Source organism: Malaclemys terrapin, chromosome 2 (genome assembly GCF_027887155.1).
Source record: "Malaclemys terrapin pileata isolate rMalTer1 chromosome 2, rMalTer1.hap1, whole genome shotgun sequence".
Taxonomy (NCBI): Eukaryota; Metazoa; Chordata; order Testudines; family Emydidae; genus Malaclemys; species Malaclemys terrapin.
Genome location: NC_071506.1, coordinates 6,590,835 through 6,614,378, shown reverse-complemented (window position 1 = coordinate 6,614,378; position 23,544 = coordinate 6,590,835). Strand labels below are relative to the sequence as shown.

At 51.2% G+C, this 23,544-nt stretch overlaps 1 protein-coding gene across 3 annotated transcripts in view; it reads left to right on the top strand.

The window, feature by feature from the left end:
- ADGRB1 (adhesion G protein-coupled receptor B1) overlaps positions 1-23,544 on the top strand; it is a 271,570-nt gene that overhangs the window by 107,606 nt on the left and 140,420 nt on the right. For 2 of the 3 annotated variants that reach the window (XM_054018657.1, XM_054018656.1), the window contains exons 1-8: positions 3,991-4,060; positions 5,411-5,605; positions 7,878-7,946; positions 11,870-11,978; positions 13,770-13,913; positions 18,039-18,114; positions 21,405-21,507; positions 22,701-22,744. In XM_054018657.1, the coding sequence (XP_053874632.1) occupies positions 4,055-4,060; positions 5,411-5,605; positions 7,878-7,946; positions 11,870-11,978; positions 13,770-13,913; positions 18,039-18,114; positions 21,405-21,507; positions 22,701-22,744 (746 nt within the window). In that variant the 5' untranslated portion in view covers positions 3,991-4,054. Of the gene's footprint in view, positions 1-1,272; positions 1,375-3,953; positions 4,061-5,410; positions 5,606-7,877; positions 7,947-11,869; positions 11,979-13,769; positions 13,914-18,038; positions 18,115-21,404; positions 21,508-22,700; positions 22,745-23,544 lie in introns of those variants that run through there. The other variant, XM_054018655.1, reaches the window with a different exon arrangement.

The window sequence follows — 23,544 nt, the reverse complement described above, 5'->3', positions numbered from 1 at the left end:
CTTGGCACACCTCTGCTGGCGCCACTGAACGCTGGCACCAGCAGTGCTTCCCGGCATGGGAGGAGAGCGCGGTGAACAGCTGCCGAGCCCGGTCAATGACTGGCATTGGCTTGGCAACTGCCAGGCCTGGCTGGGAACAGCCGTGCAAGCAGCCTCCTTGTTTATGGGTAGTTTTACATACACAATAAATAGAAAATGTAATTGCAAACTATTAAATAAAAGGTTTTCCCTCCCCACCCCAAGGAGTGATAAATAGTTTTAATACCAGATTCACAGCTTCCACAGTTTTATGTACCATAAGTAATCTTTTCCCACATAAACATCACTCACGTAGTAGATGTGCTTCCAACTTGCTGAAAGCGCGTTGGCCATTTTGAGTCCCTCTGTGGGCTGACCCAGCTTCGCCCCACTTTGCAGCCGCCCCTTTCCTCCCAAGCCTGCGTCCGTTAGACCCAGCTGAGGCCGGATATTGGCGTCACCGCTGCACGGGGTGCTTTCCGCTGGTGCCGGGAGCAGCCGCATCATTTAAACATGGCAGAAGCCTGCTGGGCTCTGCGGCTGTCGTTTCATATGAGCAGCTGATGGAAACCTAGTTTCTCGGCATTATGGGGTGGTACTTTCACTCTCTGCTTGTCCACATTTGCCTGGCAACGTAAGCATCCGATACCCAGTGCCCCAAGGAGAATAGCTGCCTATGTAGGGCTTGGGAGGGGGGGAGGGGCTCTCTAGGTGGTCCGGGTTCAAATTGGTATCTGTCTAGCTGTGTCTCCTCTCCCTTTCTTTCCTCCCCTTTCCCCTTCCAATCTTTCCTGTTCTTCTCCTCTAGGATGTTCCAGTTCTACATAGCAATGTTTTAAACACACAAAGCCTAGGACGGATCTAATGCCTCCTAGGCATGGGTCCTTTGCCACCGAAACCCCAGATCCCTACAATGTGAGCTAAGCATACGCAGCTGCCACAGAGTAGGGGATGCACGTAACACACTTTGCATTCACCTTAGGTGGGCACGAGTTAATTAACCCGCACAGGGGAACAAGGCTCAGTTTTCGGATAGGCAACGTGAGCTACAGAGAGGTCAGGTGGCTTTGCCCAAGGCCAAGTGATGAGGATTTAATCTCAGGAGCTGCTGGCTCTCTAGACGGCGCGCTTTCCTCCACACTGCCAGGTCCTTTCTCTGCGTCTCCCTTTTCTCTTCCCCCTCTCTGCGACTTCCCCCCTTCCTGTCTTCCCATCCGGCCCACGCTGAGCAGCCGGTGCCTTTGTCCTTTACAGAGCCCCATGAAATATGCGATGAAGATAACTTTGCTTCCGTGGTGTGGAAGGAAACGCCTGCCGGAGACGCTGCGGCTGTCCGGTGTCCTCGCAATGCCACTGGTAAGGAGAACGACACGCTCTGCCTGTGGAGTCAACTTAAACTCAGGGAGTTCTCGGTCCTCATTGACCTAGAGAGGACCAGGATGTGTTATACGAGGAGGGGACTTAATACAGTCCGTGACTGCTGGGGAGCTTTCTCCAGAAGCACATGGTGGCTGCATCTGTTTTCTCTTGGCACCGCTGTCCTCCTGAGGCGGTGTAGCCTTGTGCTGCTGGGCAACGCACATCTCCTAGTCAAAGCGGTGAGCGGGCTCAGAGGCAGCTCTTAGGTGGCACTGACTGAGGTGACCTCACGGGCTTTCTTGGCGCTTGATGGGAGCTGAGATGGAGGGATGGGGGTGGGGGAGGCACAGGATTCATCTGTGATACCTGTAAAGGGTTTTTTTTAGTGAGGTTGCTGGACATAGACAGCCCCTGTAGTTCTCTTTGGATCACTCAACCTGTGCTATCTAGGATCATCCACTGGCACAGTCTCTGCCTAGGTCCCAGCCTGGAGTAAGCAGTCACGGGAGGGTCTGCCGATTGCACCGCAATCAGGTTAAAGGAAGTGCATCCAATGGAAGATTACTAAACTGATTAGCAATAAAAGACTGATTGTGAATTTAGCCACACCTGCTCCTGGGGGACTCTCAAAGAGGGAGAGTCCACTGTGTCCACTGTGCCTGCAGGAAGGGTCAGACAAGATGACCTCCTTCATCTTCTCCATCGTTGATTCACCTCTTTCTCCATGGCAGGAGGGATGGTATGAGCAAAGCAAAGGCTGCCAAAGTGGCAGATCACTCTAAATTAGGAGTGACCAGAGTAACGAAGGACAATGGACAGGACTCACAGAGGAGGCGAATGGCCGTGCTCGGGGTTTCTGAGTACCTCAGCTCAAAGGCGGTGCTGTTGGTTATTTATCCTCTTCTGAGATCTCCGGAGAAGCCTAGCGGCCATTGCTGCTTTAGTCCCTCAGCTCAGAGATACAGAATCAGGCAATTTTGCGAGGTTCTCTGGGACTCATGGGTTTGCCTCCCATGTTCCAGTTAGCCTGGTCTAAATTGCCAGCCAAGTGCTTCCACTGTGGTTTTCTTCGGCTCTCCCGCCCCTTGACACCGAGGGGATGCAGAGAAAGGAGATTAAAAAAGCCCACCCAAAGCGCTAGTGTCTGTGGTGTGTGCTCAGCACTTGTCTGTGTGCACTTTGTGTGCATCTCTAGCTAAGTCAGCTTGCTGTGGGTACCCTCCACGAGAATGCTCAGGGTTTCCATAGGAACATAAGAATGGCCAAACTGGGTCAGACCAATGGTCCATCTAGCCAGTATCCTGTCTTCCGACAGTGGCCAGTGCCAGGTGCTTCAGAGGGAATGAACAGAACAGGGCAATTTACCGAGTGATCCATCCCCCATTGTCCAATCCCAGCTTCTGGCAGTCAGAGGCTTAGAGACACCCAGAGCATGGGGTTGCGTCTCTGACCATCTTGGCTAATAGCCACGGATGGACCTATCCTCCATGAAATGATCTAATTCTTTTTTGAACCCACTTATGCTTTTGGCCTTCACAACATCTCCTGGCAATGAGTTCCACAGCTTGACTGTGCGTTGTGTGAAGAAATACTTCCTTCTGTTTGTTTAAAACCTTCTGCTTATTCATTTCATCGGGTGCCTGCTGGTTCTTGTGTTCCGTGAAGGGGTAAATATCACTTCTCTATTCACTGTCTCCACACCATTCGTGATTCTATCAAATCCCCCCTTAGTCGTCTCTTTTCTGAAATGAAGAGTCCCAGTCTTTTTAATCTCTCCTCACGTGGAAACTGTTCCATATCCCATATCATTCTTGTTGCCCTTCTCTGTACCTTTTCCAATTCTAATACATCTTTTTTTGAGATGGGACAACTGGAACTGCACTCTGTGTTCAATGTGTGGGCGTACTATGGATTTACATTGTGGTATTTTGATATTTTCTGTCTTCTTATCTATCCCTTTCCTAATGGTTCCTAACATTCTCTTAGCTTTTTTGACTGCCGCTGCACATTGAGCAGATGTTTTCAGAGAACTATCCATGATGACCCCAAGATCTCTTTCTTGAGTGGTATCTGCTAATTTAGACCCCATCATTTTATAAGTATAGTTGGGATGATGTCTTCCAACGTGCCTTACTTTGCATTTATCAACCCTGAATTTCATCTGCCATTTTGTTGCCCAGTCACGCAGTTTTGTGAGATCCCTTTGTAACTCTTCACAGACAGCTTTATTCTTGAGTAATTTAGTATCACCTTCAAACTTTGTCACCCCACTGTTTCCCACCCCTTTTCCAGCTCATTTATGAATATGTTGAACACCACAGTACAGATCCTTGAGGGACCTCACGTTTTACCCCTCTCCACTGTGAAAGCTGACCATTTATTCCTACCCTTTCTATCTTTCAACCAGTTAGTGAGAGGACCTTCCTTCCGATCCCATGACTGCTTACTTTTCTTAAGAGCCTTTGGTGTGGACCTTGTCAAAGGCTTTCTGAAAGTCCAAGTACAATATATCCACTGGATCACCTTTGCCCACATCCATCTGTCCTCTCTTCCATGCCCCTTTCTTTCTCCTTTAGGGTTGATCCTGCGAAGATGCACTTTAGATGAAGAGGGGATAGCGTACTGGGAGACTCCAACCTACATCAAGTGTGTTTCCATTGACTACAGGAATATACAGATGATGGTAAGGAAGATTCACTTCTCATCTGAATGGATCCATTTCTCCCCATTGTCGCGTTTTACTTAGATGGGAGATTCCCCAGAGAAACCCAAAGGGCTTCCACTGATCCAGTAGTGACCCACTCTTCCCTCTGAGTCAATAGTGAGCCAGTGACCCATAACTGGGTTAGAGGGTGCAGTGGTGCTGAAGGCTCTGTCGTTTGGACTAATCCTACACCAGAGGCCTGGCCACTTGTGATTATTTAATGGCTCCTAGCACTTTTTGCAAGAGTAGAAGATGTTAACCTCGGTATCCTGGCCAAACTCCAGTCTCCTGACATTCACCCTGTAGTGTTAAAAGATAGGATGTCATCTCGTTCTGCCCTAAGCCCATGTGCAGTGTCGTTGCTGCATTTTAGCGGCCATGAAAGGAGAGTTTGTAAAGCACTTTGGGATCCTTTGGGAGGGAAGGTGTTATAAACGGAAGGCATTACTGTCCCCTCAATCCGTTATCCTGATAAGATCTGTGCACAGATTAAAACACAGAGCTCCCAGCTATAAAATGGGGCTGATAATTCTTCCTTGTCCCCCCTTTGTCTGTCTTGTCTAGTTAGATTGTAACCCCCTGGCGACAGGATAGTCTCTCGCTGGGGATTTTAGTGTCTAGCATGATGGGGCTCCATTCTCGGTTGGGTCCTTTAGCTGTTATCATCATAATAACAACTGTAAATACTTGGCCTGCCTCTGCCACTGTCTGGTGGCTTGTCTGGAAGGTCAGTGCCCGCAGCAGAACCATCCTCGTTCCCGTCTGTGGGCTTAGATGGCTGTAACTCAGTTATAAGACAGCGACAGGACTGAGTGGTGAGCAAAATCTTCCATTGCAGGCTGGGGTAGCCAGCAGCAGCAAGATTATGAGGCAGAATAGCCTCTTCTGAATCTTCAGGGACACTTCCCTTTCTGGTTACAAAGAAAGTGGGAATTCAGTTGTCTCCGATAGCCACCTAAGACCCTTCTAAGAGATATCACAGACTCTCCCAGATTGCTGAAGGCCAGAAGGGACCATTAGACCATCAAGCCCGATCTCCTGTATATCACAGGCCATTACATTTCACCCCGCTACCCTATACTGAGCCAAAGAACTTGGTTTAGACTAAAGCATTTCAGTCCTCAGGAGACCGAACTGTCATGTAGAGGTAGAGAACAGGAGAGACCCATGTATCAACACCCGAGGCCCCTGCAATGGCAGGGAATTGATTAGGTGACATATGCCCAGAAGGGACCATGGTGATCATCTGATCTGTGCTCCTGAGGCCTGAGAACATCACTGATCCCCAATAACGTGTGTTTGACTCATGGTGCTCTTCTCTCGTCTCAGACAAGGGAGCATCTCTCCAAAGCCCAGAGGGGGCTGATGGGAGAAGGGGTATCTGAAGTGCTCCAAAACCTCGTGGAGATCTCCCAGGATGGGACCAGCTACAGCGGGGACCTGCTGTCCACCATCGACGTACTCAGGAATATGACCGAGATCTTCCGTAGGGCATATTACAGCCCCGCTGCTGGGGATGTACAGGTGAGCTGAGGAAGAGAGATGCACGTCATGATGGGATGGGTGCCACTGGGCAAGTCTAAGGCACGGGCACATACACACAGGGTTTGGGGCGACCACTACGTACGCTGGAATCTATTTATACTTGATGAAAGCCGAGAAAAATCAGAAATGTCTCTGAAATCTGAGAAATGTCTCTGCTTACCTCCGTGATGTGCCTCATTTCCCAATGTGCACTTCCCAGGCTAATGAGCTCCCCCGTACCCAATCCCCACTGGTTCATGAACTAATAACTTGAAGAGCAAAGTCATTTCGAGCTGATTCAACCCAGCTGCACTTTCGGTGGCGTCTAATGGATTTTGGTGCTTTATTTGGAAGGAATTGCAGTCTAATGGCCGAGAGGGGAGTTGATCCTTGGGTATTAGGTGTCTATATATTGATGTGGGAGAAGGCTGAGGGTTTCTTGCCCGGGGCTTTACTTTCAGCAGTTACATGCAGACTGGCTACAGATCTGTCCTCGGGAGAGGTCATCAGCCCACAACTTGAAATATTAAACTTGTCCTCTAGGATCTGCTTCCCCATGGTGTCTGCAACGGTGGGGAAAACGGAGAGGAAAATCAATGGCTTTGAACTCTGTATCTCCTGCCTTCACATCTCTAGCTCTCACTCACACAGCAGAACTTTTGCCTGGATAGCCCTTCTTCCTCTGACAGTTCATTCTGTCATTCCCTTTCCCAGTTATAATGGAGATGGAGCCACCAGAAGCTTTCCCACCACTGGCAGTGGTTTTGTCTTCTTCTATAAAGCCCGGCGACTGGGCTGGATAAAGCAGTGGCTGATCTAGTCTGGCAGCCCCTGTGCTCGCTGGCTTCAGAGCATGAAGGCACTCCCAGTGCCAGCAATGACTTTTCGGTGGAAGGGGGATGGATCTGCTGGAGAAGGGGTCTGCTTGGTACCTTGGCTTCTATATTTCCCGTGTGTTACTCACTGGGTGAAATATCTCCCCCTGAGGGTCTCTCTTCGCAGTGAAGGTTTGGCCAAGTGAAGCTAGGACCCAGCAGAGTGTGCAGAGAAAATCCATTAACTCACAACGGCTATGCAAAGCCTCACATGCTGAGACCTTTGCAAAGGTGGGGAGGGACAGGAGTGGCTGAGCTGGAGAAACCTAACTTCTCTGTTTGTTTGAGATAGGGCCAAATGACGGTTAGGGATAGAGCGCTGCACTTGGGCTGGAGAAACCTGGGTGCCATCCCTCGCTCAGCTTTCCTGTGTGATCTTTGGAAAGTCACTTAATCTGCCCTGTGCCTCCATCCACCCTTCTGTACAATGGGGATAATCTGGCTCTATATCCCACGGGTGGTGTGAGGAGAGAATCCATGAATGATGGAGAAGTGGTCAGATACTCTGGTGATGGGGGCCAGAGAAATATCTGGCTGGCTGGCTAGATTGATAGATAGGTTTTCCATTATGATAATCTAGTCTGACCTCCTGTCTGGCACAGGCTAGAGAACCTCAACCAATACTTTCAGCATCAAGCCCATAACTTCAGCATGAGGTAGAACAGATCCTTTAAAACAACATCCAGTCTTGATTTAAAGACCACAAGTGATGGAGAATCCATCATGTCCCTTGGTAAGTTTTCCCAGATGGATAGAACACCCACGAATTCTGAACCTGGCCATGAATTCTGAAACCGGGCCCAAACCACAAGCATTTGCTGTCTCTGTAATAGGCCGAGCCAAAACCTCAGATCCCCACTACTCCTGGATGTCGAGAGCTCCAAAATCTGGGCCTGCGGTCTGCAGCCTGAGCCCATCCCCCTGTGAAAGTGAGGGGCTCAGAGAGCCCGCGAGAGCCAGATGTACTGTGGGCAACTCTGCTGCTCTCCATACCCCTCATAGTCAAAACCCCTCTTGGCATTTTATCATTGTCTCATGTCCGCCTACGCCCATCCCTTGCGCTCTCCACGGCATGCAGAATCCTTTGCTTTCTGCTGTGGCCTGGTGGGTAATGAGTCGTGTGGTGCTCACTGGCTGCCCCATTGCACTCGGGTGGTGAGCAAGGTTCTGACTCGTCTCCCCAGGAGAGGCAGTAGGAGTTTTGCTACTTATTTCATTGGGAGCAGGGCTTTGGTTTGTCCAGTGCTTTGGGAAGAACAGTGCTCTGTGACTGAGGGCAGATCCTCTTCTTGCTAATACTATTGTTCTCTGCCCTCTAACATGTTGTGGGGCATGTCCTGCCACTCCGTCATATTCTGATCACCACTTTCTTTTCCTTTTTTATCTCGCCTCTCTAGAACTTTGTCCAGATCATCAGCAACTTGCTGTCAGAGGAAAACCGGGACAAGTGGGAGGAAGCTCAGATGGTATGGACCTGCTACGTAAACATACAACCCAAATAATGCTGGCGCTCAGCCTGAGGCATTGGGGGGAGGGGTTATGGCCATTTCCCCTTGGGTTGGGTGATCTCACCGCTCTGTGTGCCTGGCAGGTGTTGTACTCAATGGGCATCCGTTTTACCCAGAAGAGCTAGAACTCCTCCGGCCACTGCTATGCATCACCAACACAATGCCTTGCAGTGAAAGAGGTGTGTCGGCTGAATGACCCTGCTTGGAGAAATCAGCGGTGACCAGGAAAATGGATCCTGCTAGACTTCAGAGCCACGTTCAGTCCTGGCCCTTTAAGATTGCTCCCAAGTCTGAGTCCAGTATGAAAAGACTCAGGCAGGATTTTAAAGGGCCAGGATTGTGCTCTGCCATCTGAGCTAATGCTTTGGCTCAGTTCGAGCTGAGCAAGGGTTCATTTATTTGTTAGCTACCCTTTCCTCACAAGGTCACCTGGTGTCTCCACAGGGATGCTGGCAGTTAGGGAACATGATGGGTAATTCGGCAGATAAAGCACGCCCTGTCTGGGCCTAGGCACTGCTATATGTCCCGTCTATGTCTTACCCAATCCTTACCCTGCCTCGGTTGCATTTTCTGCCTGTGCATGTAGGTGACTTACCCACTGTCCCTAACCTGGACTGAAAAATCCTCGCAGAGCTCACTGCTCAACAGTGCCGATCTCTCTGCAGCCCCGGGGAGCCGCATCAGAGTGAAATGATACTGCCTTGAAGGCAAAGGCTGTTCACAGGCGACGCTGACTGATGGCTCCCTGTCGGTACTAGTTCTTCCCTTGTCTCTTCCACTTTACTGCATCTCAGAACACAATGCCTCGTGTGCCTGCGTCTCGGAAGCCAACGTCACCACAGGCAGGTCTGGTTTCTGACAGGCGTCCATCAGGTGGAGTGTATTCCACTGAGGAGATCACGAGCCATGGGTCACAATATGGCATCTCTTTTAGCTGCCGTGTTGGCCGGTGAACCCCCTCAGAAGGGGCAGCAAACAGCACAGGAGTGAGAGACGATTGCCCGGCACAAACATGAAACCTTAAAGGTCAATTTTCTTCAGAATGGCCACTGTACTTCTCTGGCAGTTAAGGAGTTGCCGGTTTAATCCAAGACCCCCTACGTCAAGGGGATGAGGGAAAGACTGTTGCATAAGGGGAAATGAAATGAAAATAAATAGCTCCAGGGAAAGTTTGTGCTGTTGGCGCGTAGCAGGCACTGAACGTTGATTGAGCTTGGAAGGGATTGGCTCCTCTGCCAGAGGTCAAAGGTGGGCTAGGTCAGTAATGGTGGGAAGATGTTACCACCTGACGTCTGTTCGGAGGCTTCTCTGAAATGAGTCAGATAGGGGGAGGGGTGCATTACCTAGGTAAACGGGGTCAGACCAAGTATTGAACCGACCTCGAGACTGAGCTCACCTTTTGCCCCTCTAGCTGGTGTTTCCCCAGCATAGTTGGAAATTGATGATCCTGGCTGGTTCCAGAGGAGGTGAACGCTCAATTTAGCAAATACGTGTCTACATCCACCTTTCAGAATAGTCACTGTGGAGTGGACTCTGCTGAGTCGTCATGACAACGCAGGAACCCTGTTGATCATCATAAAAATAGTTGCAGTTTTCTCACGGCTGCAGTTAGTTCCCAGTGGTTTTCCCTTATCAGCTTCCCTGTGTTGTAAACCTGGCTTGCTGGCCTCTGACAACCCCCGATGTTCATTCCTGCGGCGTGACCAGTCTGCACTCTCATGACAGCGGATGTTATTTTCTGCGCTGCTTTGATATCAATCAGAGGATCTTTCATCTTTTGACCACCGCCACACTATTATAGACAGCACGAGGACCATGCCTAAGGGATATGGATGCCCAGTTCCTGTATGTTTGAATGAGAAATAGGATCTTGGCCTAAAACTTCAGTTCTAAATCCAGAGTCTGCTCTCCCATGAGCACCAAGAGGAGAATCACTGGTAATAGCGTCTCTAAAATCCTCCAACCGCTAGAGGGCAACATACATTGGATCTAGTCTCAGTCCACCTAGCGGAGGGATAGGTGCAAGCACACACTATCTACCATGCCATTTTAATACAGGACTTTAGCAACCATCTCTCCATTAAAAAAAAAGAAAAAAACCCAACCAACCTACCAAACAAACCCAACAACTCTTATATGGTAGTACACATTTAGTGTCTTATTCCTTCCCCTGTTCTCGCTGCATATTCAGTGACAGCTCAGATGGAGAGTTTTCCCTGACTGTTTAACAGTATTTTCTTCCTACGCAGATCTATGGGTTGGCTGGGGATATTCCCCTCTACAGGTAGCTGTTTGTACAACTGCTTGATCACTAAACTGTGCAATCAACCTATGATCGATCTAAGATGCAATTACTTTGATATCGAAGTACCAGGCAAAATTGTGACAGGGTATATAAAGAAAACAAAACACAAATGGTCCTTATTTCTCTCCATTCTCCTGTGCATAGGCAGGTGTGAATTTTAAGTCTAGGAGTGTTTGGGGAGTTAGGTTTAGTCATTGTAGGTTAGAGACATTGGCCCAGGGTCATGCCTTGTGTCACTAAACACAACCAGGCTTTGGCAAGGAGACCTCTAGCAGCTGGGGTCCTGCCACTGGGAATGATCCATGCTGTATGCATGACAGTCTAAGCCAGGGTCCCGCTGGAGGGCCGTGGTAGGGAGCAGCAGTCTCTCATGGAGGTAGGACCAGGTGGTTCAGAGACCAGTACTCCTCAGTATGAAGGCTCTCAACAGAGAACTGTACATAGGAAAGGGCCAGAACATCCCCTCCAACAACAGCTCATGGTGGCCCCAGTTTTCAGACATTGGCACCCCTGTGGGACATCTAAATATTCTGGGTGCGGGCATTCAAGGGGATACGTACTATATGAGCCTAATTGAGGCGTTTCCCTGCCTAAATTCCGATGTCTGCTTCCCAGCTGGGATTTAGACATGATCTTGGTGTACCCAGATTTGAGGAATGGGCTCCCCCATTTTTGTAACAGCTGTGCTCAAACAGTGGTATTGCATCCTGTTTCACAGCTGTGTGAAAACGCTCCCTTTGCTTAGCCTGGTGAGTCTGGACCGGCCTAGCTGTACTCAGTCCAGGAACAGTGGTGTGGGCAAGGACCCTCTGGACTCCCTCTCTTTGCTCAATGATTTCCAGTCATGTTGACTCCCAGAGCTGAGCACAATATTCCAGGAACCAGATCCCCCCGAGTCCACGAATTGAAGGGGAGTTTTGAATGAGTGAGGCTCTCAGGGTTTGCCTCTGGGCGCAGACACTCCAGAGCTTGCATAGAGCAGATCTATTACCTCTTTGCCCCATCACGTGATGGCGCTGCATGTGCAGCGCCAAATCACATTGGCCTTGTTGGTGGACACATCAGGCCAGCTCCTCCAGCGGATGTAAATGGAGCACTGCTGAGTTACACCACCTGAAGGTATGGCCTGGCATGTCTCATTTGCTGGCCACGTTAAGCTAGCTGCAGGTCCTGGGAACCTGTAAATGTCTGCTGTGGCTTTCCCGTGCCAGACTGGTGGGTGAATAAGTAACCTTGAGGAAGGAGGGTAGGTTGGTAGGTCACTATCAGCGCCCTCCCGTTGTGGTTTTGTCCTCCTGTTGTGGTCAGGACTATTCTCCTCCATGGCCATCAGCTGCGTTTTCCCAAACCGAATCTTATACTGTCATTTCCTGTCCGTGTTTCTATCTCCTTGGATCATTTCTCTGCCCCCACGGTTGTTCACTACTCCGCGGTACTCTAGCATGAGCAGAGAATGCTTCCGGCTCTCTGTGTGTGGGATAAGCCTGGCTTGAACCCTGGCCCTTGGAGAGGCCCAGGGTGAGCTCATTGCTATCTGTGCCACTAAATATTTGACCTCTCTTCATTGGGTTTGCAGATGGGGCCGAATGCTAAGGAGCTGTTCAGGCTTGTGGAGGATTTCATTGATGTCATTGGATTTCGCATGAAAGATTTCCGGGATTCCTACCAAGTGACAGACAATCTAGGTGAGTCGGTTTGGATTCCGCTCCCCTCCCCTGCTCCACAGGCAGATTCAAACCAGGCCGTTGCTTTTTGCAGTTTTTATGAGCTGGCTGTGAGCCTGGGGAGGGGAAAAGGCTGGCCAGGGGCCGGGAGGGAGCAGCGACTTGTTCTCACGTAAGAGGGAGGGAGGGAGCAGATGCAGCCCGGGTCCTTGGGCTCAGGCTCCCCGCTGTTACTCTTAGTGGGAAATGTGCTAACTTGGAAGGCTTCTGGGGTAACGGGAGGTGAAGTGAAGCAGTGCTGTCCTCAGCTGTCAGCAGAGCTCGCGCTTCTCTAAGGCCGAGGGAGGCTGGAGCAGGCAGGTCAGCTCTCCCGTCAAGAATCAGCCGCTGTAAAGGATGGGACTCCAGGCCAGTGGACCGACACCAGTAACAGAAGCAGTGTTCTGGTAATGCCTAGAGACCTCAGCTGAGATTGGTCCTGGTGCTAGCCCTGGTACATACACATGGGAAGAGGCAGTCTCTGCCCTCATCAGTTTACAAGCTCAGTAGATGGGACGGGCAAAGATTGAGGGAAAGGAAGGGTTGTTCTCCTCACAGAGCGATGAAATAACTTGCCCGGGGTCCCAGAGGGAGTCTGGCAGAGCTGGGGATGGAACGGGGCTCTCCTAAGTTGCAGCCCACTCATTCAAACCCAAGACCACCCTTCTTCTCTCTGCTCCCTCCAGAGTTTATCAAAGGGATGGTACAAGCGTCTCAGGCTGAGTGCTGCATTCATGCTTCCCAGAAGGCAAATATGTTCTCTGTGTGTCCCACCCAGGTGTGATGGAACATATGGTTCAGGGCATAAAACATCATTGGTCAGGCTAACAGCTCCATTCACATCAGTACAAGCCCAGTGCCATCGCTGGGGTCATATGGCTGGGAACAAGGGCAGCATTTGGGTTAAGGTGTCGTGAGTTTAATCCGAGGGTGGAGGAGGCTGAGAAAGTATGGAGGGACAGAAGAATGCATGGGGATCCTGCTCAGTGAACAGAAACTCCAGCTCCATCTGCCTACTGCTATCACCTTGTTTTATGTACAGACGTTAGCTGAACAAATACCTTCTGCCATGCCAGAGATCCCAGCTCTCCTGGACAGGATCTGGCTAAAGCTTCCTCTGCTTTCATCCACACTCTTGGCCACCAAGATCACAAAGCCCCGTATGCTCACAGTTCATCCCTTCTCAATCCCCAGTCGCCTCAACTCATGGTAGGCAGGGAGAGACATTTCCCAGAGCCCTGCTTGTTCTTACCAGCACTGTCCCACCAGCTAAAGAGGGGTTTGCCCCAAGGTGCTCCATTAGCCAAATGGGCAAGGAGGGGCTTTCTCTGAGACAGTTCACGCACGGCCTTGACCTCTCTCCAGGCTAAAGGAATGCCATCTGTCTGGTCTGAGCTCCCCCTTGCACCGTACATACGACATGGAGGGCCGCATTTTCAAAGAGCGGAAAATCCAAAATTTTGGGTCCTCGTTGTCTCTGAATGGTCAGGGACTGAATTTCTACTCATAGTTGCACCAATGCGAATGAAGTTATTGGAGTCACTCTGGAGTCACACTGCTGTAAATGAAGTCAGTTTACTCTGGATTTACACCAGTGTAAACGAAGACAATGGAGTTACTCTGGATTTACACCCGTGTATGTGAGAGCAAATACTGACTCTTGCCAAGCGCCGGTCCTGCTAGTGCACCTACAGGTTTTTCAGTGGTGGAAGTGTGAATGTTGAGCGGGCCATTTGGGCCTTGCTTTACTCACTGTTTCTGTTTCCCCTCAAGTCCTCAGCATCCACAAACTCCCCGCCAATGCAGCCACTGACATCAGCTTCCCCATGAAAGGCTGGAGGGGCATGGTGGACTGGGCCAGGACCTCCGAGGACAAGATCACCATCTCCAAGAGCATCCTCTCTACGGGGCTGGCAGGTAAGGCAGTGCCGCTGCAGCATCGCTGTTCTTCAGCGTCAAGGAGGCGTCAATCATTTACGCTCTGTCCGCAAGCTCTGCTCTCAGCTAGCGAGTATCTGCCCAAGAGGAACTGGCCCTGAACGCAGCACTGAGCCTTAAAGATGAGGCGTAGTTTAGATCCACGTCTGAGCTCCCCTGCAAGTTCAGGAGATTCGTTCACGTCCCAGATTCGGGCGCAGATCCATTACTAGACACAACAGCTTCTTGCTTAGAAAACAGCTGGAGGCAGAGCCAAACCCCAGAGCAGCAATGCACCTGAGGCACATTGCAGACAATAATAACCTACTCGCTCCACTTAGTCTGAGAGGAACCTGATGCGCTGGGTTCCAGGCGAGCCATCAGCTGGGCAGGACGTCCCCTCCCAGTGCAGGCTGAACCCTGAACTGGTTCCTTCCAGCCCTCAGTGGGGGTTGTGTGTCGTTTTCTCTCTGGTCTGCGGCATCATTTCGGTGCCGTTAACCAGCGCACACAAAGACGCTTCTCTGGGAGCGAACGTCTTGGCATTTGGAACGGTTTGGGAGCAGTGTTACCAATTTAATGATTTGTATTTTTCATGAAAATAGGCTCCTAGTGCCGAGTGGCAATGGAGGGAGTTTTTCAGGGGGAGGCAGGGAGGGAGAAGAAAAGGTTGCCATTCATCGTACGGCGGATATGTAACGTTCCGGGTTATTAGCTTGGCTGGCTCTGGCGGCCGGGCAGGCAGGCAATACTTGGCCGCCGGATGAGCAGTGGCCGTGTAGCTGGAGTGATGTCTGTGCCTCTTGTGTGTAATCCTCTGTAACCACACATCAGCTGCAGGAAAGGGGGCATTAATCACTCGGGGGTCATTTGCTCCGCGGCAGTCTATTATCAGGCCCAAACAGCATGGGGAGAGAGAGGGGGAGCAAACCGAGCAAATCCAGCCTTTGCTTGAGCATAAGCCAAGCCATCCTGAATCTCAGCTCTTAAAGGAAAACTGCAGGGCTCAGATCCTAGAGCACTCAGCCAGGGTCTGATTCTGTAGCTACTCCCTGGACCATCTGTTAGCTGCAGCAAGTCTTCTGAGGTTGGGATCAGCTGCAAAAACATGATCCTGTGGGGTACTGGGTGTAGACGCCGCTTACTGAAGTCAGCCTCGGTTCTCAGTAAGCTCACGGGGCTCCTCTTTGCGTGGAAGGTGTTCGGTTCTTTGCAGGCCTGGGCCCTAAATATTTAAGACTAGTACTTCAATAAGAGGAGCCTACATTGTGCCTGCAATGGGGACTAGCCATCACCTTGTCCCTTTCTCTGTAGCTGTGCCCAGTGTGGGTTGGCTTCATCAGCGAGAGCAGGCAGTTTGCGCTTTCTACATCAGACTGCACCGTCCTCTGCTGAGGCAAAGGCAGGAGACTGTCCGAGTTGTTGACGTGATCCCTTGGCTTCCCGGTGCACCTTTCACCCAAAGATCTCCAAGCACAGCCATTCATGAAGCTGCAGAGTCTGTCCCATTGGGTAGATCAGCATTAGAACCACCATTCTGCTGATGGGGACACTGAAGTGCAGCACAGTTAAGTGACTGCCCCAAGGTCAAGCAGGGAGTCAGTAGCAGGGAAAAGACTAAATCCAGAACTGCAGCTCAGACTAGGAAGAGATCACTGCCTTGTAAACTGCATTACGTTCTTTACAACAAGCACAATAAATAGTTAGATACCCCAAATTAGGACTTACATTATTGAACTTGAACTTCTGAAGATTGCCATATGCAGCTCGGGGGGTCAGTAAGTGTGGCCACCCCTGCTTTATAGAACAACCGCTTTGCAGCTCGCTAAAATAAAGACCCTGGTCTTCAGTGGGTGGGAATTAGTGGTTGGCTTCAAGGGAGCGATGCTGATTTAGTTGGGGATTGGTCCTGCTTTGAGCAGGGGGTTGGACTAGATGACCTCCTGACGTCCCTTCCAACCCTGAGATTCTATGAGTCTATGATTTACGCCAGCTGAGGAGCCGACCATAGAACTTTAAAACCGGCCATCCGTCATGCCTGCAAGACACAACTAGAGCCGGGCATGCAATTTTCATAGAAGTGTAGGACTGGAAGGGACCTTGAAAGGTCATCGAGTCCAGTCTCCTGCCTTCACAGCAGGACCAAGTACTGTCCCTGACAGATTTTTGCCCCAGATCCCTAAGTGGGACCCTCAAGGATTGAACTCACAACCCTGGGTTTAGCAAGCCAATGCTCAAAAATCTTCACAGCTCCGTGTGCAGGTGCGCAGCTTCCAGTCACCGGGCTACTGAAGAATGGATAATCAAGATAAAACGCTGTGCCAAGCCAGGTAACCTGTTGGTGTAATTTCATAGAATCATAGAACATCAGGGTTGGAAGGGACCTCAGGAGGTCATCTAGTCCCACCCCCTGCTCAAAGCAGGACCAACCCCAACTAAATCATCCTAACTAGGCCAGGCCTTAAAAACCTCTAAGGACGGAGATTTCACCACCTCCCTAGATAACCCATTCCAGTGCTTCACCACCCTCCTAGTGAAATAGTGTTTCCTAATATCCAACCTAGACCTCCCCCACTGCAACTTGAGACCATTGCTCCTTGTTCTGTCATAAATAAGACGGAGCAGTTCCGTCGCTAAAGTCTTGATAAAGACCCAAGAAATTCAGACCCGAATCTCATTTACATGACAGCCTCTTTGCATGCCCAGAAGGGTGTACATGAGAATCAGGCCTGTGGGGTTAAAGTTTTCTGCTCACCTGTGATATCACGCGAGTGTGAGAGCCTGAGGTATGTGTGTGTGGGGGTCCTACCACAAAGGAGGGGAGGGGGATCTTGTCTGTGTAGGGATCTGCAAGACCAGGCCAGAGGACAAATAAATGTTTGTACCCATTAAGTTTCTGCTCAGATGTAGCATCTGGTTTTCAGGGGGGTTGTTGCTTTTCCCAGCTGGGTTGTGCGAGGGCAAGTGACGTGCCCAGAGGTCACACAAACGAGTTGGAGGCTCATCTGGGATTAGAACTGAAGGGCCTGCGGCCTCTCAGACCTTTTGCCCCGGCTGTGCGGTGTCAGATAGCATCAGGGTCCATCATGCCAGCGTGAGGGAGCCAGCCTAGTGGAGCCGGGCCCCGCCATGCGGCGTTCGTGGCTCTTTCACCGACGGCGGCGACATCCTCCGGAGAGAGAAGAGAACAGCCTGATGTCAAGGGCAGAGTCGTGCGGGGATGGAGACGGGTCTGGGTCAGGCGGGGGCTCTGCAACCTGTGGGTGAAAATCTCCCACACTCAGCTGCTGGAGTCATCCTGGTACAGCTCGGCTCCCTGACGGCTCGTCGTCGGAACTGATCTGCGAGGGCTAGCGACCTTCTCCTCCGAGCCGCTCTGCGGATTTGCTCGCGGAGCCCGCCTAGAGATCTCCGGAGGTGAACGAACCGCTGCGTCCACTCGGCTGCTGCCAGGGCAGCTGCTGCTTCCGATTAGACTCCCAGCATGTGCCTCCTGTCCTGGCCTTGTCAGAGGAATTAGCTGGAGTTCTGAACAGGAAACCTCCAGTCCGGCTCAGTCCAGTTAAAGCTCAAGGCCTATACACGGGCCTCGGGCCTGTGTGATTATAGAGGGTCCGAGCCGGTGAGGTGCTGAGCGCTGCCTGTGGGGTGCTGAGGGCAGCGGAGCCTTGTCCATGACTTTGAGAGCCAGGCTAGGCCATAGGGAGCCCCTATGTGGTGAGAGTAGGTGCTGCGGCTTGTGGGAGGGAGGCAGGGAGAAATTCAGCCTGTCCCAGGCTAGGCACCCACTGCAGCAGCCCCGCTGAAACTAATAAATGGCACCTAGGCCTTGCCTGGGCCCTCAGCACAGGGGGGAAATTTCAGCCTGTGGGGAAGTGAAGATCCGAGGAGACGTGTTTGGCCCTGCCTGAGTGCAGCAGCCTCCACGAAGACCCCCCTTCCTGTTGTGTTCATTACTCCCATGCCCTGTCTCCTGTCTACCCTCACTGAATGTGTTCCCACTGAAGTCTAATGCTTGCAGGATGGGCCCCACATAAACTACCCTCGGGCCCTGATGATGCTTTCACCGCCCCTGATCATCACAGTGCTGTTGTCTTTCTCTCCCTTCTCTTTGCCACTTTGCAGAGACAGATGACTCGTCCGTCTTCGTGGTGGGCACCGTGCTGTACCGGAACCTGGGGAGCATCCTCTCGCTCCAGAGGTAAGGACACCCGTATCTTTCTGGAGCCCCTCAGCACTCGGACAGCCCCAAACCCGCTTCTTCGACTGGAAATTAAAGGGGCCAGCCAGGACCTGAGCAGTCAGTGGAGCTACTTGCATAAGAGGGAGAGGATTTGGTTCTGCAGGGATAACTTTTGGGCCACTAATAACTGGTGCTGCACGTGAAGTTGGCTCAGTCCAAGCTCATGCTTCAGGGCATAAGATGATCACTTTCAGGGTGGTCAGGAGGATTTTTTCCATTTTTGTGCAGCATTGCACATCACGTGGCCAGCTGCGCCGGGGAGGGCTTTCCCTTCTGCTCACTGAAGCACAGAGTAGTAGTTACTTCCTGAGGTGTTATGCTCCTACAAAGAGGCAGGCAAGAACCCTGCCCTCTCAGCGAACATCTCCTCTGGTGCTGAGATCATGATGGGCTGCAGTTCCCTGGGATCGTAATTCCTTGGGATCTGTCTGGATGAGAAATGAAATAGCCGTGGTCCCCCTCCAGAGAGACACAAGCAGTGGGGACACAACACCTGTGTGACATGGACACTGTCCCTGGCGCCAGCGCTGGGCATCATGCAGCACCTGTCACAGGTGGAAAGAGCTGGCGAATGAACCCTCAAAACCCACTCATCAAATGAATTCTCAAATCTCTGCCTTGTTGCCCAGACTCAGGACAGCTGCAGGGGAGGCCAAAGAGTTAATAGTCCCCTCTCTCCCTGGCACGCTCCCTATTTCCTCCCTGCAAGGAGGTGCTGAATGCTCCCGCCTCCCTGGATCTCAGCGGGTGCTAAGGGCATTCAGCATTGGGCAGGATCGGGGCATATGATGCCAGAGCAGAACTGTGGCATCGAAATCCCCTCCCCACGGCGGATTTGTACCCAATCACCCCCACTCTCCCTCCCCGTTGTGAGGCATTTCGGGTCGCCGTGTTCCTGACAGATCTGGGGCTTCATGCTCGGGAGAGGAGCTGCCTGCCACACGGTGCCATTCGAGAGCAGTACTGCTCAAGACGGGCTCGGGGAGCGGAGCAGAGTGGCACGGATGGCTGCACATGTCTGCAGCGTTCCAGGCCTCTGCAAAGTGCCTCGGGGCGCTGAAGCTTTTGTGCTCAGCAATGGCTTTTCTTTTCCTCTCTCTTTTTTTTTTTTCTGAGGCTGGTACTGAGGCAGTAAATTAAGCATCCTAAGGCACTTTCTAAATCTGTTCTGGACTGATTAGCGTGAGCCCATTTACCATAAACACCAGGGCATCTCTCCTCGCTGATAATCGTTGAAATACCTACAGATTTAGCGCTGACAATGGCGGGTGGCTAGTGAATTAGAATTAGTGAGCCAAGGGATGGTATTCTGTAATATCTTCCATTACAGCGCTGGGAATGAGACTGGAAGGGCAATAAACATCCTGGATGCAAAGGATTCAAAGGTATTTCAGCTTGCACTGGCTGAGTGGTGAATAGGCGCTGCTAACCGGCTTCCGCAGGAGTTTCTGCCAGGGCATTCTCCCCTGGGTCCTGATTTATGGCATTGCTTAATTAAGGCCAGTTTTCTTTAAACAATGCACAGCCCTGAATCTCCTGTGACTGTGCAGAAGAAATGCTGGATTGGAGGAAAAATCCATCAGGGATGTTGCAAGGAGATGGGAGTAGACCCAATAATGTACTTAATCGTGCAATGCCGTACTATAGGGTAACTGTCTTCCTGACCCCAACTGATGATCAGTCTATTTCCTGGGAGCAGGAGGAATAAGGATCGGATTTTGTTTTCAGTAACACTGGTTTAAATCCAGAGTCATTCCATTTAAACAAAAGGAGTCACTACAGATTTACCCTGGTAAATAGCAATGGCTAGTCCTATTCATGTATGGGTCTCCTCTCTATTGACTTGCCTTGATCATCTCCTGCAGCAGTGAGTTCCACAGGTTAATCACACATCGCATTAAAGACATTTATTTTTAACTATGTTACATTTCTTCTTCGATCCCACAATTCCTGGATAGTTGTGGCCTTAGAGCTGGGGAAGGATAGCTCAGTGGTTTGAGCATTGAGCTGTTAAACCCAGGGTTGTGAGTTCAATCCTTGAGGGGGCCACTTAGGGATCTGGCGCAAAATCAGTACTTGGACCTGCTATTGAAGGCAGGGGGCTGGACTCGATGACCTTTCAAGGTCCCTTCCAGCTCTGGGGGTTCCACCCTGAGAGAGGAGTGACAGTCCAAATGGAGGCCCTTGGTATCAAAGCCACAGTCTGGAGTTGAAGGGGGTGGCAGGACAGAGGGAGTCAAAGGGTTAAAAGTCTGACTCCCCCTTCTGCCCCCCGTCACTCCAGAGTAGAAACCGGCTGCCCAAAGCCTTTCCCAATAGTGATTGGGTAAATAGAAAATGAGACCCTGATGAAAAGCAAATGATTTAAAACATGCCTGGGATAAGTGAGAATCAGAATAGGGAAGGAGTGTTCCCTAGTGGTCAGTGCAGTGATGACTGGGAGTGTCCCGGAATCTATTCCCAGCCCTGCCACCATGGGCAACCAAATGTGGCTGTCTGCAAGTAGGTGCCTATGTGTCACCTGAGCCCCACAGCTCCCGGCTAGTACATGAGGACCACGATTCACCTCTGATTTTACGTGCCCAACTCAGGACACCTTAAAGGGGCCTGATTTTCAGAAAGTGCTGAGCACCCATCCTCCGAGAATCAGGCCCCTTTATGGCATCTCCAGCGGGGACCCCCAAATCACTAGCCACTCCTGAAAATGTCAGTCTAGGCACCTAACATTAGACACCCCGGGCTGAAAGTTTGGGCCTCTGTCTTCTCATCCAGTCCAATGAAAGCTATTACTTCACCCCCCTTGTCTCTCTAATTTCCCATCTATCTGAAGATAACATTGTACGCACCCGTTACCCACGGCGTGGCGAGGGTTAATGGGTTTAGCGAAGGGCTTTGAGATCGGGGGATAGCAGGTGTTACTGAAGTACCAGGAGAGGGGCTAATGCAGCCACCCGAGTCCATGCCAGGGAGTTGGTTGGTTAGAGAGTCCCTTGTTATCCATTCGTGCTGCCGGGCCAGTGCTCTCATTCCAGAGGGAGCTCAGTGGAGCTGGCAGGGGCTCCAGAACAGCAGTGGGGTGGGGTCTGACAGCAGGAAGTGCATTGGATGCTGACTACATGGATTGGACCGATTCCACGCCTAGCGTACTGCTATGGTCGTAGCTGGGCTTATTCCAGGTAGCCCAGTGGGTCTCTCTCTGTGTAACCGTCTCCGTCCTCTCTAAAGTGCCGGTTTCCTTCTCTCCCCAGGAACGCCACGGTACTGAACTCCAAAGTCATCTCGGTGACTGTGAAGCCATCTCCCCGCACTCTGCTCACGCCCCTGGAGATCGAATTCTCCCACCTGTACAATGTAAGTCCCCTGCCCTCGGCGTCAGGAGTTACGTTCTTGGTTTGGGTGTCGGGATAGCGTGAAGCTGAGCAGGTCTTTCTGGGGGCGATGGGCTGTGAACATCAGCGCCTGACCCTTTCACGTCTCCTAGCCCAGGCTCGCAGATCACAGGCCTGACACAGTGAAATCAGGTTGGCGTTGGTGTCCTGCTGTCACTCCCTCCTCAGTGATTGTCCTTGGGAACTTGGACTGCAAGTGAAACTCACTACAGGGAACCCACTTCCCTAACCCAGAAGGCAGACGATGTAACAGGGACTCGGGAGACAGGGCGTCTCGTCCCAGGATTTGATTCCGATTCACCATGGGACATGGCAAGTCACAGCCTCTCTGGGCTGCGGTTTCCCTGCTCATAAGATGAGGCTAATGATACTGACCGTCGGAGGGCAGAGGCTTTGTTCATGAATGTTTGCAAAGTGCTTTGCAATTGTCAGGCAATGCTAGAGAAGTGTGGATCGCTGTTGTCATTGGCACCTTAAAAGCAGGTCCATTGCCAGCTCAGGATATCTGAGTCAGTCCTTGGATGCATAGGAAGAGTATTTACATGTCTAAGAGCCAATCTGTGCCTCCAGTCTCCCAGTCTGGATGTCCTCTTCCAGCCCCCGCATGGGGAGGAGTTTTGAAAGCGCTCAGCATTGGCCTGGCTCGAGCCCCGATGCAGCCAATAATAAATCTCCCATTGTTGTCAGTGGGCATCGAGGGCATGTGGCATCTCACCACAGGTTCTCCCCCAGGATCAACTCATACCACAGACACACGGTCCTGCTTCCATTGCAGCCCATGGGAGCAGGACTGAGCCCAGCGAGAACAGGCAACCCTGCAGCTCCAACAAAGGAGGGTCGGATGGGGTTCTGAGTGGGGAGACGGAGGGGAAAGTCTATCAGACAATGAGCCAAGCTCCCTGCTTGATGCTCTGATGAGTGTGAGTGTGATCACTAGGGCGTGGTACATTCCACTTCTCCCCTGGCCCTTGAGCCACAGCGGAAGATGGCCATGAAGAAGGCAGAGGTCTATGACGGCATGTTTGAAACACCGCTGTGTGTTAATGCCATGTTCAATGCCGTGCCCGTGTCAATTCTGTAGATGCCCTGTTGGCAACACAGCCGTAATCTCCTTTTCTTTCCCTTCCCACCCCTTTCTTCTTCCTCTCCTGCCAGGGAACCACCAACCAGACCTGCATCCTGTGGGACGAAGCCGATGTGTAAGTCCACTGGTTTTGATTTGTTCTCCTCACCTCTGGAGCACATTAGCTTTGGGACTTGGCAGGGTGGGTCTGTTTTGGGAGGCAGCTGATGAGGTGTCACTGTCTCGGGCCCCTCACTCTCACCATTCATCTCTTTCCTGCGTCTGGCTTTGTCTGTCAGCTTCCTTGGCAAGGGAAGGCGAGATCTTTCTCCCACTTCCCTCAGCAATTTCCATTCACATCCTTGCAAGCGGGATCCAAATAAGGACCTGCCGCTAGGCCGTTGCCTTCTTTGTCAGAAACACCGTTGAGATAAGTCGTATATTTGAAGGCTGCAGATCACTTGTTTCCAGGGTGTGACCCAAGTTCTGACACACCGATGATCTGCAGAATGCTTCCAGTCTCTCCACCGATCTGTGTCTGTCACCACGGTGTGAAATATCCAAGCAGTGATGAGAAGAGCTTCCCGCTACCAGAGAGGCAGTTGCATTTACCATGGGAGCTTTGGGGACTGGCCATAATTTTGCAAAAGCGGCTTCGGATTTTGGGTGCCTCTATTTTTGGGGTGCTCAGGATGAAGAATGTTGAGCCTGGATTTTCAGAGGTGTTGAGCCAAAAAGTCAGTGCAAGTTGGGCACCGGAAAGGTCCAAAATTAGAGGCCACTTTTGAAAATAAGGCTCAATATATGGAAGTAGGTGGTGCATTGGTCTGGTGTGGTGGGATGATTCCTATGAGGAATCCTGTTATCTGGAGCCCTGTCCGGGTCTCTCTTAGGGTCTCCTGATGTGTTGTTGATCAGCTAAGTGAAAAACCTGAA